The sequence below is a fragment of the Podarcis melisellensis genome (genome assembly GCF_964234715.1).
Source record: "Podarcis melisellensis genome assembly, chromosome: 6".
Lineage (NCBI taxonomy): Eukaryota > Metazoa > Chordata > Lepidosauria > Squamata > Lacertidae > Podarcis > Podarcis melisellensis.
Genome location: NC_138538.1, coordinates 93278570 through 93298456, shown reverse-complemented (window position 1 = coordinate 93298456; position 19887 = coordinate 93278570). Strand labels below are relative to the sequence as shown.

Here is a 19887-nt window from a genome sequence, read left to right as displayed (position 1 = left end):
CCTCCCCTCGCCAGTGCGATCACCCGCACGCTTTACGCGGGAGCCAGCCCGCTTTAGCCTATGGGATTTCTCTCCGCGCGCTTCGCCCCGGTCTCGCCTCGCAGGCGCGGAGAGGGAGGCGGCGCCGGAGGCCGGCCGTGCGCGCTGGGCCTCCGCACGTGCGCTGCGCCGGGGCGGTTCTCCGGGCGGTTGGGCGGCGCGGAGGCGGTGCTGGCTGGCCGTGCTCCGCCCGCGGCTCCTCCTCCTCCTGCGAGAGGCCGACGGACTTGTCGGCCGGGCGGCAGGCACTGGGCACTGGACGGGCTCCTGGCCGTGCGCCGCATCGTGCCCTTCGTCGCGTCTCGCTGCTCACCATGCCCAAGCGGCTCTCCCGGGCCCGGCCGGGGCTGCCCGCTGCCGGCGCCTTGTTCGCCGCCTCCTCCTTCCGGCTGCTCCTGCTCCTGCTGCTGCCCGTGCCCGGGGCGCTCGGCGTCGGCCTCTACACTCCCGACGACCCGCTGGTGGTGCTCTCGGCGGAGACCCTGGAGCGCAGCATCTTCAACTCCAGCAGCGCCTGGGTGGTGGAGTTTTACGCGTCCTGGTGCGGCCACTGCATCCACTTCGCCCCCACCTGGAAAGCGCTGGCCAACGACATCCAAGGTAAGGACCCGGAAGGGTGGTGGGACACCTGTCGGTGATGGCTGAGTGGGAAGGAAGGGCACTCTGCACGAGCTCAGAGGCGCGCTGTCTCTTGATGCGCGCTGCCCGGTGATGGTTCTTGGAGAGGACTTGGAGACGCCAAGAAGCTGCTTGCGGATGCCCCTCTCCCTGGGGGCGCCGGCCCGTCTCCCTGTGACGTGGGAACTTTTTATTTGCCTTTTTATTTGCATTAAAGCCTCCCCTGTTTGGGCAGTTAGCCCTCGAATCGGCTTGCGCCTCTTTGCAGCGCGCGCGCGCAAACCTCGCGGTGCCCAAGAGCGCCGACTTCCTGGTGCGCTTTTCCCCTTCCAGCGTTTCTGCCTCCCTGCTCACTTCTGATTCTCCCCTTCTGCGCCCACCCAGGATCGAACTGGCAACGTTGACTGGAGAGACACGGCTCTTCCAAAATATTCAAGGCTTCTCTCTTCTCTACCCCTGACGTGCTTGATAAAACTTTTTTTTAAAATATTTTTTTATTAGTTTTTTTTTAACATATCATTTTCAACAGTAATTAAACATACTTTTACATCTTATTCAAATTTTTGACTTCCATCAATCCTATCTGGAAATTTTCCAATCTAATCTCTTAGTATGCATTTCTTATTTTCCCTATTACATTTCAAACTCATAACCACTATCTCTATCTTTTTCTACTTTGTAACACTTTGTATATTTCTCCTTACAAAACTTCTTGTAGTCCTACTAGCGTAATTTGTTGGTTACAGTTGCTCTTCAAATAATTCATATACTTCTTCCAGTCTTCTGTAAATCTCTGGTCCTGCAGGTTTCGAATCCTTCCTGTCATTTTGTCCAATTCTGCATAGTCCATTAATTTAATCTGCCGTTCTTCTTTTGTTGGAATTTCTTCTTGTTCCCATTTCTGGGCTAACAATACTCTTGCCGTGCTTGATAAAACTTAAGCAAAGTAGAAACCCATAAGCCGTGGGGAGGGAAGTCGAGATTCACTTTTGGAGGGGAGCAAGGGAGAGCGAATGGTGAGGGCAGGCAGCCTTTTAATACGAATTGGGTCCCTCCACTTCCCCCAGCAGTTGGGGCAAAGCAGCTGTGGCAAAGGCCCTGTGTGTGTCCAGCTTTTCCCCTTTCTCTCTTTCCTGCTCCCTTGTTGTTCAGCAACTGTCCAGGCTAGCTCAGTTGGCAGAGAATGCGACTCTTAATCCCAGGGTTGTGGGTTTGAGCCCCACGTTCCTTGAAATATTCCCGCATTGCAGGGGGTTGGACTGGATCACCCTCGAGGTCCCTTGCAACTCTACAATTCTGTGAACATCTGGAAGGCCCAAGGTCCTGAGGAATAATCAGTAGAGGGCCTGAAACACATGGAGGAAGCAACTGCCCTGGGTCCCCACAATTACACCCTTGGCGTTACAGTGGTACCTCGGGTTACATACGCTTCAGGTTACAGACTCCACTAACCCAGAAATAGTGCTTCAGGTTAAGAACTTTGCTTCAGGATAAGAACAGAAATTGTGCTCCGGCGGCAGCAGCAGCAGCAGGAGGCCCCATTAGCTAAAGTGGTGCTTCAGGTTAAGAACAGTTTCAGGTTAAGTACGGACCTCCAGAACGAATTAAGTACTTAACACGAGGTACCACTGTATTCTGTATCGTGGGCTTGGGTGCTTTTATATCTAAGGCAGGGAGTTTGAGAGAGAGAAAGAGGATGTCACACGTTTTTTTCTTGCCTGTCAAGCGGGTTTCCTGTGCAAATGCTCTCTTCCTCTGTCTGCTCTTAGGAAGACTTTTTTGGGGGGGTCAACAGCTGTATCCCCACACCTCCCTCTGTTGTGTAGATTTCTGCCCTTGTGGGCATATGTCCCCACATAGGTGCCGACTCCATGGGCCCGAGCCCCCTCAAAAATTCGTTTGGGGGGGCTCTGCCCCCCCAATAATTTAAGAAAATTAATAGTTATATTATGCTTTGTAAAATCACAAAATTATGTTGGCATTTTTTATTTTCCTTGTTTGACGATAGTTACCTTTTAAAATACATTCAGTAATGAGTTAAAACAAAGCCACTCCCGATCTAGAGAGGGGGTGGGGTTGCGAGAAGCGGGGATACCCCCTAGCTCATTAATATTCACCACCCACGGCGGCAGCCAATCGGCTGCCGCAAAGGGCGGGCCCTCACAGGTTCACTTAAGGTTGGGGCAGCCCGGGGCTCGCCCCTTTCGTTCCCCCAGCAGCAGCGGTTTGGAGGTCTTGGGCCCCCCCAATATTTTTTATAAGTCGGCGCCCCTGTGTCCCCATGAACTTTGTGTTGCTATGCGGTACACTTCTGTTTTCCTTGGGGCTGATTCTGCTCTCCTCCTGGTGGCAGATAAGCTGCTTAGGTATTTCAGTGTTTCCTCCTCCTCCCATTGTCATGTCAGTTTCTGTGTATCTTTTTACATCTCTACAGAAAGCACAGGAGGAGGATGCGTTTAATTACCAGGATCTTATCAAAACTACCGCAAGGCCTCTTGCCGGCTGCTAGCCTAGCTTAGATGGCTTTCAACGGGTGTGAGACTAAATGTAGGGAGGACCAATGTGTCATGGGCTACATGGAGCGCCAAGGTTCCGGGTTCAAGTTCTGCTTGTGGACTTCCTGGAAGCGGCTGGTTGGCTTGCTGTAGGAAACAGGATGCTGAACCAGGTAGACCTTGGATCCAGCAGAGCTGTTTCTGCCCTGCCAGGGCTTACAGTTCATTTCTCTGCATCCCAGAACCGCTCTTGCTGTTCCTGTGTGCAACTAATGGCAACTGGGTCCTTCAGCAATAGCAGATTCAAGTCAGGCAGCTGTGAACATGTACCGGTGCTGGTGCTATTACTAGAAGTAAATATAAAGTTAAAGTTAAAGATGATGATGGACTTCAACTCCTAGCATCTCTTGTGCTTGTTCATGCTGGTTGGGCCTGGTGGGAGTTGGAGTTCTTTTAATTATTTTTTTAATATTTTTTTAAAAAAAATAAAAACTTTTTTTTTAATAATAAAAAGGTTTAACTGAACAACATACAATTAAAATAAAAAGTAGAAAACCCCCTAAAAGGTTTGTTATAACATTGTAAGAGTTAACAATTCCAATTCCATATATACTTATCTAATACATAGGTGTTATTCTTTTCCAAATACATATATATTTATAATCTATTGTATTTTGTATAAATACATTCCAGATATCATTATTTTTCTCCACGCAAAGTCTACGTTATCTACAAGCAATCCGTTCATAAGTTGCAAGTGTGGTCAGATCCATTGATTAAATGGAGCTGTGCCCATATCCCCCCAATCTTCATTATTATTTTATTTATGATTTTCAGTTTTATACATTTCAATGATTTTGCAATCATGTTAACATTTCAAAACTCAACTTCCTTCCTCCTTTCTGCGGTTCCTTTAAAAAAAAACCACTTTCTGCATATTCCAATTTAACTTAATTTATTCATCTACTTTAAATATATATGCTCTTATGAAACTGCAGGTTATTACAATAATCCTGCCAATGTTCTTATCTGTTTACAGTTTATTCGTAAATATTCAACAAACCATTTCCATTCTTTTATAAAAAGTTTATCTTGATTTCTATTTTTTTCGGTAAGTTTCGCCATTTCTGCATATTCCACAAGTTTTTGTATGCATTCTTCTTTCACCGGGACTTTTTCTTTCCATTTTTGGATAACGTTCTTGTCGCTATAGTTGCATACATGAATAAATTTCTATGCAGTTTGTGTAGTTCTGTCCCTATAATTCCCAAACGGAAAGCTTCAAGGTTGTTGTTTTTACAAACGTTACTTTAAACATCTTTTTCAATTCATTATATATCATTACCCAGTAAGTTTTAAGCTTACTACAAGACCACCACACATGATAAAAAGAACCTTCTTTCTCTTTACATTGGAGCTGTACCCTTATCTTTCCATCATTATCCGTCTAAGAAACCAGTTATGTTGTCAGCTTCCAAATAGTAGGTGTACAGTTCAAAAGAATTCTTCCCTCTGAAAAGACTCTTTTGAACTCTGAAAATACTCTGTTGAAAATATATCCCTCTGAAAACACTGACATGCAACATCTGGAGTTTAAAGTGAAAAGAAGCTATTAGAACCCTAACAAGGAGTGAATAAAAGCAATGCAGCTACCTGAATTTGGCAATTACCGTATTTTTCACCCCATAGGGCGCACCAAGTGTTTTTTCGGGGGGGGGGGGGGGAATAAAGAAAAAAAATTTTTTCCCCCCCAGGTGCGGGGCTGGGGGAAGCCCGAGCTTCCCCCGACCCCAGCCCCCAGAACAGGCTGCTATCCGCAAGCCTTGGGAGCCTGGCGGGAATTCCCATGGGCTCCCAAGGCTTGCGGATAGCTTCCTGAAGCATGGAGAAGGAGAGGGGTCGGTGCGCACCGACGCCTCTCGCTCTCCAGGCTTCAGCGAAAGCCTGCATTCGCCCCATAGGACGCACACACATTTCCTCTTCATTGGAGGGGGTAAAGTGCATCCTATAGGGCGAAAAATACGGTACCTTCTAGGTCAGGGGCCAGCAGCACCAATCGCGTGGTGGGCTGGAGGGTGGGGGAGCGCATGTCCATACACACTATTTCCTGTGCACTTCTGGGTCGGTGGAGCACCAGAAATAGCTTGTGCGCATGTGCACAGGCCTCCTCCAACCCGGCTGTGCACCGGAAATAACGCTTGCGCATGTACAAATAACGCATGCGCACAGGCTATTTCCGGTGCTCCTCCAACCCAGAAGTGGGCAGCCGCGCAGTGCCGGTAAGAGTGGGTGGCGGCAGTACTTTATTGGCAGGAGAAAAATAATCATTTCCTTAATAACAATTTAACTAAAGCAAATAACATTGTAGCATATGTATCAATGTTTGTTAACTGATGTGGTTAAACTTTTTTTTTTAAAAAAAACTACTTAGACTGAGTTTTAGCACACATGAAAAACTTAGAACAAATCCTTATCTCCTGATGAATAGCCTTTGGACTATAATGTAACTTAAATAGAAAACTATCTTTAGAAAGATTTTTCCTCCGAAAGCATTTTATTTTAAAAATCTGATTTAAAAAAACCCAAAAAACGATTTAAATCAAAAGAATCTGTTGGGGTTTTGTTTTTTTAAATCATTGATTTTTATCCACCCTTCTTTCCACAAACGATTCTCCTGAGCTGCTTGTACAGTGGTGCCCCGCAAGACGAATGCCTCGCAAGATGGAAAACCCGCTAGACGAAAGGGTTTGGGTTTTGGAGGTGCTTCGCAAAACGAATTTCCTATGGGCTTGCTTTGCAAGACGAAAATGTCTTGCGAGTTCCTGCGGGTTTTTTTTCCTCCCCCCCTTTTTCCCAAGCCGCTAAGCCGCTTAACAGCTGATCCGCTAAGCCGCTTATCAACTGATCCGCTAAGCCACTTATCAGCAGACCCGCTAAGCCGCTAATGGGCTTGCTTCGCAAGACGAAAAAACCGCAAGACGAAGAGACTCGCAGAACGGATTCTTTTCGTCTTGCGAGGCACCACTGTATAACATTTCTGCATCTAAAGAGATGTGGTATTTGTCTCAGGAAGCTGCAGCCAAGCAAGAGTTCCTGGGGAGGGGGGGAGCACATGCGTGTTTATTTATGATCAAGCACTGGCCATTGTCCACAAGCCCCATGGATATTCTCCAGTCTTGTGTTTCTTCCCTGCAGCTTCTTTGCCGTGCTTCTTGTGTTGTGTTGTGTTGTGTTGCTGTGTCCTTGTTCTGCTTTGCTGTGATTCAATATGGCTAGAGCAGGAGAGCTTTCAACATGTACATGTGTTTATTATTAGCATTATCCATATGCACAACTGCAATTTAAACCTAATGACGACACCTCATAACAAACGTAGCTAATTTAATTCATTCCAACAAATCAGAATATATACAGGCAACTCCCAGTTTACGTGGGGGTTACGTTCTGGGGCACCGTAAATTTACATTAAATCACATATATTTGAAACACGATCGGAGAAGCCTGTGAACACTCGCTAAAGCTCTGGAAACCCCTGAAAAGCCAGTTTAGGAAACCAGTGGCACAACAGTTAGTGCCGGGGGTCCTGGAGTTGCACTTGCAAAGGTTTGTGGGATTGCTAAGCACATTTTTCGCCTTTTCTGGGCTCTCTTAGGGCCGTTTTTGCTGTTTTAAAGGTCACTTCCAGGCTCGAGATGATGTGCGCATGTTCATCAGTTGGTCTTTGCCTCTTATATAGCCATAGCTATATTAAAATGGAAAGCGTAATGCTGGCGGTCAACAAAAGAGGTTTAAAGACTGTCTCAAGTCATATTTTTAAAAAATGTACTATAAGAACTGACAACTGGGAAACACTGGCCTGCGAGCGCTCCAATTGGAGAACAGCCTTTGCCAAAGGTGTCATGGGTTTTGAAGACACTTGAACTCAGGACACAAGGGAGAAACACACTTGGCAAACCCTCACCATGATCAACTCCCACCTGGAAACCTATGTCCCCACTGTGGAAGGACGTGTGGATCCAGAATTGGCCTCCACAGTCACTTACGGACTCACTGTTGAGACCGTGTTTATGGAAGACAATCTTACTTGGCAAAGAAAGAAGCAGATACATGTATATCAATGGACTGAGAACTTTTATAGTTGCCGTGCAATTATTTCTACAGGATAGGGCTAACTGCATCATAAATTCTCTTTGAGTTATGACTTCATTAATTTAATGCGCAACACTGGATCGTTCCTGCTGTACTATTTCTGTTTTTGACTGCCATTCCTTTCCCTAAACTAGTTGGGTGGTTCTTATTCGGTTTGCAGTCCATTGTGTCTCTTGTCATACCATATCAAGGTGTCTTCTCCACAATCCTTTTCCTCTTGTACTGAAATTCCTGTCTGGATTCAGCATGTATCTGGAGACAGTTGATGCTTGCAGGTTCTCTAGCGAATCGGTAGCCAAGGTGCAAGAAATGCATTTGGATGTGATTATATAATAATAATAATAATAATAATAATAATAATAATAATAATAATAATAATAATTTATTATTTGTACCCCGCCCATCTGGCTGGGTTTCCCCAGCCACTCTGGGCATCCGATAGTGATCTATGGAAGGGGTGTGCATTTCTGTCTATGTTAGTGTGCAAACCATTTTGGCTTCTGTGTGTCATTTGATTGAAACCGTGGTATCTGTTCATATCTCGAAACTTTTGGATCTAATGCCCTATGTGCCCTATACATTTAAAGCAGGATCCTACCTTTTTTCACGGGAACTGTAGTTTGTTCAGGATCTTAAACGTTGTTAGAAGACCCCTATTCAACTCGCAGAGCTACAATTCCCAGAGTTCCCTGTGAAGAGGGATTGATTCTTCAGCCACGCTGTTTAAAGTGGCATGATCCTGCCTTTAATGTATATTGCAGATGGGGCCCAATTGTCTTGTACAACGCCCAGAGAGGTATTGTTATTGGGCAGCTTGTGAACTGAATGAATGTGATCAGATCTTGAATTCGAATCTCTTCCCTGATATGATCTCACTCGCTGATCTCAGGCAAGCAGCTGTGTCTCAGCCTCAGTTTCCCCTCCACCACCCTGATTTCTGTATGGAGAAAATATTGACATACCATGCATTACTGAGATAAAAAAAATATGGCATATGCTTTGGACAAAAGCAATTGACTTCTCTGGTCAGTAGTGAGCGACCAGGGGCTAAAGTTTGCTATTGTTATGCACAAATTCTAAAAGTGAGAGGTGCAGGATTGTGTCTTGGGGCTGGGCTATTCCCTTATCTCTGCTAATCTGAGCTAGCAGAGATTCCAAACTAAAAGCAAATGGGAGATTATAGCCCCCCCAAAAAAGAGGGCAGTAGAAGGATGAAGGTTGAAAATAATAATGTAAGGCTGAGCAGAATTACCCCCCTCCCATTTTTAAATGGGGCTCCTTCTTCAGACTACAGATAGGTAGCCGTGTTGGTTTGCCATAGTCAAAACAAAAAAAATTCCTTCCAGTAGCACCTTAAAGACCAACTAAGTTAGTTCTTGGTATGAGCTTTCGTGTGCATGCACACTTCTTCAGATACAGAAGAAGTGTGCATGCACACGAAAGCTCATACCAAGAACTAACTTAGTTGGTCTTTAAGGTGCTACTGGAAGGAATTTTTTTTTGTTTTTTCTTCTTCAGACTGTTGAATGAAATAGATTGGTTGGTGTGACTTCTTGTTCAATCCCTTCCCATATGAAAATTAAAGGCCATATGATCGCATCTACTGTAAAGTCATATACATAGTTGCATGAAACGTATTATTGTTGCTTTAGGCTATCACAAAAAAAGACAACCACATTTCCTGTGGGATTTTTCTTGCTCTGTCTAAAGTGATTAACTGCTGTCATAAGACAGATGCGTCAACTCTTGCCAAAAAAACACCTATCTGGAAGTTTGTGAAATGTTTACAGTGACGATAGAAGTTAGATCAGCTGTTCTAACCTTACAGGTTAGATGATAGATCATCCACTGTTAACACGTAGTAAAGGTCAGAGCTGGACTTCTAGGAGCAACCTGTTCTTCTTGTTTGAGTAAAGTAAGCAGAAGATTCAGGTTCTCTAGAACACTGATTATTTAGGGCCAGTTTGCGCATTCACCCCTATCAAATGGGAATGGACTTCCTGAATTGAATTTCAGGCTGCAGATTAGGACATTTGATGTTTAACACACACACACACACGCACACGTGGGGGTTACCTTTGAAGGTGACCCGGAAACTACAACTAATCCAGAATGTGGCAGCTAGACTGGTGACTGGGAGCGGCCGCCAAGACCATATAACACCGGTCTTGAAAGACCTACATTGGCTCCCAGTACGTTTCCGAGCACAATTCAAAGTGTTGGTGTTGACCTTTAAAGCCCTAAACGGCCTCGGCCCAGTATACCTGAAGGAGCATCTCCACCCCCATTGTCCACTGAGGTCCTGCTCCGAGGGCCTTCTGGCGGTTCCCTCATTTCGAGAAGCTAAGCTATAGGGAACCAGGCAGAGGGCCTTCTCGGTGGTGGCACCTGCCCTGTGGAACGCCCTCCCATCAGATGTCAGGGAAATACAGTGGTACCTCGGGTTACATACGCTTCAGGTTACAGACTCCGCTAACCCAGAAATAGTGCTTCAGGTTAAGAACTTTGCTTCAGGATGAGAACAGAAATTGCGGCGCGGCAGCAGCAGGAGGCCCCATTAGCTAAAGTGGTGCTTCAGGTTAAGAACAGTTTCAGGTTAAGAACGGACCTCCGGAACGAATTAAGTACTTAACCTGAGGTACCACTGTAAACAACTATCTGACATTTAGAAGACATCTGAAGGCAACCTTGTTTAATGTGTGACATTTTAATGTATTTTTAATCTTTGTTGGAAGCCGCCCAGAGTGGCTGGGGAAACCCAGCCAGATGGGTGTGGCACAAATAATAAATTACTAGTACTAGTACTCTCTTCACATAAGGCTGCCTCCATATGTGATGTTTACTATACGCAGGCTGAATAGATCATATTTTCTAAAGGGGAACTAGGACGCTCACCAGAGGCCTGAATTGCTATAGTCCCCAAAAAACGTTTTTACTGTTGGACTCTGCAGAATGTATGAACCAGCTGGTGAAGGCCCTCTAAGGAGGCCTGGGAAGACTCCAGGACTAGAGGATTATTACTTCTGTATGATGCCGCCTTGTGTAGGGACCAGCAGGGTGGCTCCCATATTTCCCAGCGCCCCATTTAACTAGCCTATGAGGGCCAGTTTGTGTAGTGGCCTGGTGTGTTCAGTTCTGCCCATACTGTGTGTGCTAAACCTCTCTCTAACAAAATGGGCTTTGGCACACGGAAGTTTATGTTTCGATAAATGCATTAGCTTTCGCAATGTTGTGCAGCTCTCCTCGGGCTGACCTTAAAGGTTATTTAAGAGGGTCGACAGTTCTGAGCTAGGTGGCTCAATGGTCTGATTCGGTATAAGGCAGAATCTTAAGATGGAAGATTGGATGCATACACATTTCAAACCAAATTTAAGCTGAATTGGCAAACTTCCACCAGATTTCTACCCCAGTCTTGCAAATACCGGTAATTATTCCTAATGGTTCCCCTCCCTGCTCTCTTTGACGGTGCTGTTCTCTTGCTGCATTGACAGTAGCCATCCATACTATATTCCCAATTCCATCTGTACTGGTATAGCTGCTACCTTGGTTCTGTCTTTATTTGTGGTTTAAATAAACCACAATCAACCTCTCTGCCTTGTGGCCTAGAAGTCTTCCCTTGAACCACGATACTCTCATATAAATCAGTCTACTGTACTTGTGCTTCTAAGCTGAAAGTCCTGATTCAGTTCATTAATTTTAATCAATTCGACTTGTACCGCACTTAAATCTGAGCAGAACGACTCCGTCATGGACCGATGCTGCAATTAAAACACGTGCCATTAAAAACGTTGTATCCAGGCTGTTTCTTTTTACAAGGCCGCACTGCAACCACATTACTTTTTATCTGTGCAATCTCATAGCCTTCGGTTCTCTGCTTTATGATTAGTTATGTGTTTTTGGTATGCTGCAGCTAGCAGTTTTATGCACTCTTGGGATTAAAAAAAAAACCTTTTATAGAATTCCCTTGAAATTCTTACTTCCCTCTTCTCTATGCTCTCAGCAGGCCTCGAATCTGGTGGTGTTGCTGCCACCCAGGATATAGTTTGGAGTGTATTTCCAGGGTAAATGCATAAGTTTTTACTCTTTTCATGTTTGTTGTGTTTCAAAATGGAAGCAACCACCATGGCTATGAATTCCTGCAGCCAGGGAATATGTTGTGTGTGCAACATTAACACACCCTGTGTGCCCAGGACAGTCTCACACCCTTAATGCCTACATCCCCACTTCTTATCCTGCCATTCTTTGGTTTGGATATGTGCACAGAATACTTTCCACCCATATATACTTTTCTTACGGATTCGACTCTATTTCCAAGATTCGAATACATATATATTTTGGCTTTTAAATTCTTGTCAACTTGGTTTAAAGCAGTGATGACTGCGGTGCAGCCAAGTTTCAGTCATTTATCTTTATGCATTTTTACACACACACACACACACACACACACACACACACACACACACACACACACCGCTTTGCACAACAAGGATCTACCAATAAAAGAAATGGGATAGATTATTCATTGTGGACGAAAGAGAGCCTTTTCCTCTTGGACAATGAACATGCGTTTGAATGTTGCAGGCGGAGCCATTGTACTTTGCCGGTCAAAAACCACTTGCTCTCGGACGCATCTTTCCCCACTCTTCCTGTCCTTTATCTGTAACATCTGTGAAGTGTGGTGAACTTTTACCAGATGTTCAGAAACTCTCCATTTACACAGAAGCTACGCTGCCCATTTAAAAATGGCAAGCAGGCCTGTTTCCAAGGACATACCCACCCTGTGCCTGGAGACGGTTGTGGATTCCCTGTTTGAGACTTCAAGGTGATATGATGACACCTTTGCATTTGAGCGACAATGTCTCCACCCTGCTATTTTCAGCTTTCCTCAACTAATGCCTGATTCCACCCAGAGAGACAGTGAATCAAGACACACGTTTGCCCCAGTGCAGACATATCTCCTCCCTCTGCCAGCTGCAATTTGATTAGGGACCTACACAGAACAAGGTGCTGTAGCTTTTTTTCTCTTCCCGCAGCACCCACTCTTAGAAACTTCACACCTGAGCAGCATACCTGATATCGAGCTTATTCTTTGGGTGAATAAATGGCATTGTGGAGTCAAGGTGGTAGAGGGGCAACAAAAGGATTCTGTAATTATTATTTACGGGACCGCTTCTCCTGGTATGCCCTGCAGAGGACCTTAAGGTCCATGGATAACCATAGTTTAGAGGTCCTGGGCCTAAGGAAGTCAGATTATCCTCCACCAGGGCCAGGGCCTTCTCAGTGATGGCTCCGACCTGGTGGAATGCTCTGTCCCATGAGACTAGGACCCTGCAGGATTTACCATAAGCTCCTTCCATCGGACCTGTAAGACAGAGCTATTCCGCCTGGCCTTTAATTTGAATTCAGCCTGATCTTTTATTTCCCTTCCCTTCCCTTCTCTTCCCTCCCCCTCCCCTTTTATGAAGATTACCCGCTCTGTAAAAAATTTAATGAAAGGGAATTAAATAGATTATTGATCAGAGGAGTTGCTAAAGAATTGTAAAATAAGGATGCAGTGAAAGGGAAGTATGGGGAAGTCAGGGGAAAGAAGGTGCATGAAAATAAGATTATGAAACTATACATGTTTAAATGTTTTGTATGTTTTTGTTTTGTGTTTTGTTTGTCTCTTATTATGTATTTGGAAAATGAATAAAAATTATTTTAAAAAATAAATAAATAAAGGAAAAACTCAGACCATCTGTCTACTGGCAGAAAAAAAAAAATGAAGATTACCCGCTCTGAGACCCCAAAGCTAATTCTCCCTTGGCCTCTTCACTGGCCCAAGTAGGACTAATTCAGCTAGCTAGCCTTCGGGATTATTCATCTCGCTTTACTGGCCAAGGGAGCTGGCGTACAGCTTCCGGGTCATGTGGCCAGCATGACTAAGCCGCTTCTGGCGAACCAGAGCAGCGCACGGAAACGCTGTTTATCTTCCCACCAGAGTGGTACCTATTTATCTACTTGCACTTTGACGTGCTTTTGAACTGCTAGGTTGGCAGGAGCAGGGACCGAGCAACGGGAGCTCACCCCGTCACAGGGATTCGAACCACCGACCTTCTGATCAGTAAGTCCTAGGCTCTGCGGTTTAACCCACAGTGCCACCTGCGTCCCTTGCCATAGAGTATAGTTTGCTATTTTTCACCCTGCATGCAATGAGGCACCTGGTGCCCTGCTCTTTAGGAATATATTGTAAGCGTATGTCTTCTCTTTTGTTTATTTCTATGTAAGTGGGTGTAGCTTTCTTGCATTTCCCCTCTTCCATACTACAGGTTTGTTTCCCCAAAGGAGGAACGCATCTGTCCAAAACATGGTGGAGGAATTTGGGTTGCTGATGTATGGCTACATTATCATTTACCTCTTCCATTATTGTCTAAATTAAGAGATGGCCTGGTGTGGCCTCAAATCTCGAGGCTCCTTGCTTTATGGCCTAATAGCAGGGGTCAGCAAACTTTTTCAGCAGGGGGCCGGTCCACTGTCCCTCAGACCTTCTGGGAGGCCAGACTATATTTTGGAGGAAAAAATGAACGAATTCCTATGCCCCACAAATAACCCAGAGATGCATTTTAAATAAAAGGACACATTCTACTTATGTAAAAACACACTGTCTGCGGGCCAGATTTGGAAAGCAGTTGGGCTGGATCCGGCCCCCGGGCCTTAGTTTGCCTACCCATGCCTAATAGGTCTGTGCGTCCTCCAGAAATGTGTTGCCAATCACTTTGTTATTTGATTGCCTCAATTAGGGCTGTCTGAACCACTTTGCAGCCGTGGACGTTTCGCCATCTCTGGGGTGGAGTGCATCGGCTGATCAAAAAGGTCCACTTCATTGCTGCTGTGCTGGGTCAGGGCAGGAAGTGAAGAATATTTCCATCCCTTTGAGGTGGCGAGAGGAAATTGTAAACACGGTGACTTGATTCTGCCTTCGAGTGGACTGAGTCAGCCCTCTTCCCTTTACGGGAAGAGATCCTGCAGCTTGGCAGTACAGTGGCACCTCAGGTTACATACACTTCAGGCTACAGACTCCGCTAACCCAGAAATATTACCTCGGGTTAAGAACTTTGCTTCAGGATGAGAACAGAAATCGTGCTCCGGCAGTGAAGCGGCAGCTGGAAACCCCATTAGCTAAATTGGTGCTTCAGGTTAAGAACGGACCTCCGGAACGAATTAAGTACTTAACCTGACTCTTGTCTCGATCAGGTTTGTAATGCTGATTCTAAAGCCAGTGCTGGCCAGAACGTGGGTTTTACAGAGGCCTCCTCTGCTGTCCCTTCTGCATAAACCAGGGGTCAGCAACCTTTTTCAGCCGTGGGCCGGTCCACCATGTGGTGGGCCGGACTATATTTTGGAAAAAAATAATGAACAAATTCCTGTGCTCCACAAATAACCCAGAGATGTATTTTACATAAAAGCACACATTCTACTCATATAAAAACACCAGGCAGGCCCCACAAATAACCCAGAGATGCATTTTAAATAAAAGGACACCTTCTACTCAAGTAAAAACACAATGATTCCCGGATCGTCCACAGGCTGAATTGAGAGGGTGATTGGGTCGCATCTGGCCCACGGACCTTAGGTTGCCTCTCCTTGGCATAAACCATGATCAAAACTCAACATAGATTAGCACCCAGTGGTACGTTGGGAAAAGGTGTTAATTATCACAATTCCTGCTGCCTACTTTAAGGAAGTGTCTGCTGTGTTGACTTCCTGCTAAAACAGGTGTGTGTGTGTGTGTGTGTGTGTGTGTGTGTGTGTGTGTGTAATATGCCAGCTTCTTTCAGTCCCAGCCAGCATGGCTCATGGTCAAGAATGGTGGAAGTTGTAGTCCAATCACATCTTGAGGGCAACAGCAAGATGCCCCCCCCCCCCAGTGCTAAAGGACTTAGCTTATCCCGTCTTTACAAAGCCCCTGAGGGGATTGTATGAGTGAATGGGTTGCCTCAAAGAAGGGAAACAAAAAAAATTCCTTCCAGTAGCACCTTAAAGACCAACTAAGTTAGTTCTTGGTATGAGCTTTCGTGTGCATGCACACTTCTTCAGATACACACGAAAGCTCATACCAAGAACTAACTTAGTTGGTCTTTAAGGTGCTACTGGAAGGAATTTTTTTTGTTTTGACTATGACAGACCAACACGGCTACCTATCTGTAATTCAAAGAAGGGAGACAGGTTTTTCTCCCATTTTGCAGAACCGAGGGAGAATTAGGCATGGCCAACCCCCAGACTTTGAGGAAGACATATCTCTCTGCTCAGCATTCCTTGTTCCACAGGGAGATGGGAAATTGCTGCTTGAGGTTAGCATAGCTGTGGGTAAATGCAAATGAGTGTTGCTCTGGGCACCAGGAAGTTTGTTGTCTTTGGTAAGAGATAGTTAACCTGCGGAACTTGCTGCCAGGGGATGTTGTGATGGCTGTAATTATACTGTATGGCTGGGTTTCTTTTCTGTTTCTTTGCAATGTTGACATACATTTGTACGTTAATGGTTTTGAAAGCCAGGATGACCAGGGACTAGATTTCTGCTTTATGGTGTTCCTGAGGGTTAGAATATGAGGAGAAGACATTCACCCTAGAGCAGGCTTCCTCAACCTCGGCCCTCCAGATGTTTTCAGCCTACAACTCCCATGATCCCTAGCTAGCAGGACCAGTGGTCAGGGATGATGGGAATTGTAGTCTCAAAAACATCTAGAGGGCCGAGGTTGAGGAAGCCTTTCCTAGAACGCTGAATCTGTATTTTACAGCTGGAGAATTGTGCCAGTGCTTGTCTTAAGATGATGAGCCCAAACATTTCCCAAACATTTCCTTTTAGGCTTAGACCTCCTAATCTCACCCATCAGGAGTCTACACAGTAGTTTTTGTAGCCTATACATTTCTGCTTCCAGTTGGCTTGTCAGTCAGCATAGATGGTCATGTCTCTTTCCTCCCACACTCTAATAACCAGTTTTAAATGTTATCTGCCAGACGTACCATGATTTTGGACTTCAGGAGTCCACATCGTTACAGACACAGGCTGCTGGGAGCCTGCTGTGATAAGGCAGGAATGGGATTGTCTCAGCAGCTTGGAACTGCTTTGCAGTGTTTTGGAATGATGAGATAAATTAGTTATGAGTGTTGTCAGCTTCAGCCAATTTATAATCGGGCAGCAGATTTTTAAGAATAAAAGTTAATTGCATTTAAGTATTCAATGTATGACCAGTGGCAATTGTATTCATCCAGGGGGCAATGCTTGCTTTAAGATCATGGATGTTTTAGGACAGAATTCCGCATTGCAGGGGGTTGTGTTAAATGACCCTAATGAATAGCCTTCCAACTCTGCTATTCCTGTTATATGATTCTATAAATCATATTGACTAATATGTGGGTTCAATCAGTCAATCAAAACTCACAGTACGAATCTCCAGGTATAAGTTGTCGTGCACAAAAATGCTGCAATAAATGTGTTAGTCTCAAGACGTGGGTGGTGCCGTGGTCTAAACCACTGAGCCTCTTGGGCTTGCCGATCGGAAGGTTGGCGGTTTGAATCCCCGCGATGGAGTGAGCTCCCGTTGCTGTGTCCCAGCTCCTGCCAACCTAGCAGTTCGAAAGCACACCGGTGCAAGTAGATAAATAGGTACCACTCTTGCAGGAAGGTAAACAGCGTTTCCGTGTGCTCTGGTTTCCATCATGGTGTCCCGTTGTGCCAGAAGCGGTTTAGTCATGCTGGCGACATGACCCGGAAAGCTGTCTGTGGACAAATGCTGGCTCCCTTGGCCTGAAAGCGAAATGAGCGGTGCAACTCCAGAGTCACCTTTGACTGGACTTAACCGTCCAGGGGTCCTTTACCTTTACCTTTTTACCTTTGCAAGACTCTTCATTGCTCCAGCTTTCCAAAGTTTCTGTGGCTTGGACTTTGAGATCACAAGGAGAGGGTGTTCTTCAACTACAGAGGAGTCTCTGGCCTGGTTCACACACCTCCCTAAGCCAAAGTTGAACCATAATTTAACTTTATTAAACCATAGTTTATTAAGCTAACCATGCTTAAGCCACAAGACAAACAGTTTTTCTTGTCCCCCTCCCACCCCAGAAGCCCTTTGCAGCGCCCCCCCCTTTGCCATGCCCCTTCCCATTGGCTGAATGAAAGAGCAAGGGGATAGGAATCTTCTCATATTTTCTTTTCCCATGGCCATTCGCAGTCCATTCCCTTCCTCCATTAAAGAAACACTCAAAAATCTTAGCAGTCTAGACCACAAAACATGATCCAACCAAAACTGAGCAAGGGGTCCCATTGATTCCAGTGATCTCACCCTCCCATTGAAATGAATGGGACCAGTGACTGCTTGTGCCTTTAGTTTTTAAGAGATAGATTTAAAAATCTCAGTGTTTTGGTAGCAGATTATGGTCCCCACAAGTGGCTTTAATTTCCTGACCTTTATCTCTCTCCATTGATGTCCTGGTGGTGTTCATTCTTATTCATGTGGGCCATACCTTTTCAGTCTTGCATTCATTAGTAACGATTTGTGCTACATAAACCTTTTATTTGCCTCAGGGATAACAGGTGGAGAAATAATCTTTTTTCTCTGCTCTATTGATGTGTGTCTCATCTGTGTTTTGGGGAAAGCATAATCTCTTGTCAAGGAAGTCAATCAATCGGTTCAGTGAAGACAAACAGGTACAATTAGTTGCCTTCCTTGTAGGGCAGGGGTCGGCAACCTAAGGCCGATGGGTCACAAGCAGCCCACAGAGGTCATTTAACCGGCCCACGAGCCACTCCCGAACTGAGCCGCCCACTCAGCGAGTCCCCCTGTGCTGCGCTAAACTGGCATGGGGACTCACTTCCGCGGTGCTGGAAATTGCATCTGCGCAGACGCAGACACCGAAAATTGCATCTATGCAGACGCCAGAAATTGCGGGCACGCACACTATCCGGCCCATGGAGGGATCTCCACTGGAGTGAACCGGTCCAGGCGAGGTAAACCTTGCCGCCCCCTGTTGTCGGGAATCCCCTTTTCAGTTTCCTTCCAACAGAGGGATTGGGGTGCTGCCGAAACACCCTGGACTTCTCCCCTGATCATGCCTTGCCCTACAGATTCGATTTCCACTCCGCGCTTCAGAATCTATGTTTCTGTGTGCGTGTTCCGAAAGAATCCATTGGTTAATTGCTTCTCCATTCAGGTCCCACAAATCTAACTCTTGCGAATGCTGACAACTGTTAGTTTTTAAGTGATACTGTAGTGGAAGAGGGGAGCTGCGCCTCTCAAGCTTCTCTCTCATCTGTGCATTTCATGGAGAAATGACTTTTAAAGTGACTTTAAAACCCAGAGTTTACTCAGAGTGCGCCTACTGCCAAACATCTCTGGTGTGAGCGGGCTGACCTGTAGTGTTTATTCTCCAACCCAGAATCTCTAAGGTCAGTTGGAGCTGGAGCTGGACTCGAGGTGCTAAGAGACTGGGGGCTCCATGTACATTTAAGGTTTGAAGCACACCATACTACTTTGAACAGTTGTGGCCTCCCCCAAAGAATCCTGGGAAATGGAGTTTTTTCAGGGTGCTGAGAGTTATTAGGAGACTCCCTGAGCTACAGTTTGCAGAGTGATTTAACACCCCAGGGAACTCTGGAAATGGTAGCTCTGTGAGGGGAGTTGAGGTCCCCTAAAACCTCTCAGCACCCTTTAAACAAACCACAGTTTCCAGGATCCCTTGGCGAAAGGCACGCCTGGTTAAAAGGGTATGACATTGTTTTCAATGCGTAGTGCAGATTGTGGCTGGTGTTTTACAGGCAGAATACGTATACTGCCTTGCCTAGACAAGGTTGTGCTCCTATTATTTACTCTTCATAACTCTTTCAGTGTGGCGTCAGCTGTTGACACAAGGCAGAGGGAACCTTCGCCGCCTTGTTTGCTTGCAGCAAACCTTTTTATTTCAGCAAGACTACACAGCCATAAAATTTAGTTATTTATGTTTGCGTTTAAAGTATTATCTATGTTTTTATTTAAAGTATTATCTATGTTTTTATGTCCCAGCTCCTGCCCACCTAGCAGTTAGAAAGCACCCTTAAGTGCAAGTAGATAAATAGGTACCACTTTATAGCGGGAAGGTAAACGGCATTTCCGTGTGCTTTGTCACGCTGGCCACGTGACCCGGAAGTGTCTGCGGACAGCGCTGGCTCCCGGCCTCTAGAGTGAGATGAGCGCACAACCCTAGAGTCTGGCAAGGGGTACGAGCAGGGGTACCTTTACCTTTACCTTTTATGTTTTTATTGATAATTATTTTACGTGTGTGCATTTTTCAGTTTTGGGGGATTAAAAATCTGCTTTATCAATAATTTTATTGTGTACAGTCATACCTCGGGTTACACACACTTCGAGTTGCGCGATTTCGGGTTGCGCACTGCACCGAACCTGGAAGTACCGGAACTGGTTACTTCTGGGTTTCGGTGCTTGCGCATGCGCAAAAGCACTAAATTGCACTTTGCGCAGAAGCGCCAAATTGCGGTGTGTGCACACGTGGCACGGCGGGTTGCAAACGCTGTGGGTTGCGAACGTGCTTCCGGGAAGGATCATGTTCGCAACCCGAG

At 45.6% G+C, this 19887-nt stretch overlaps 1 protein-coding gene across 1 annotated transcript in view; it reads left to right on the top strand.

The window, feature by feature from the left end:
- Nucleotides 1–285: 285 nt before the first annotated feature.
- The window catches only part of QSOX1 (quiescin sulfhydryl oxidase 1), a 78452-nt gene continuing 58850 nt past the window's right edge, over nt 286–19887 (top strand). Inside the window, exon 1 of the mRNA XM_081915085.1 lies at nt 286–639. Within this exon, the coding sequence (XP_081771211.1) occupies nt 354–639 (286 nt within the window). The 5' untranslated portion in view covers nt 286–353. The remainder of the gene's footprint in view (nt 640–19887) is intronic.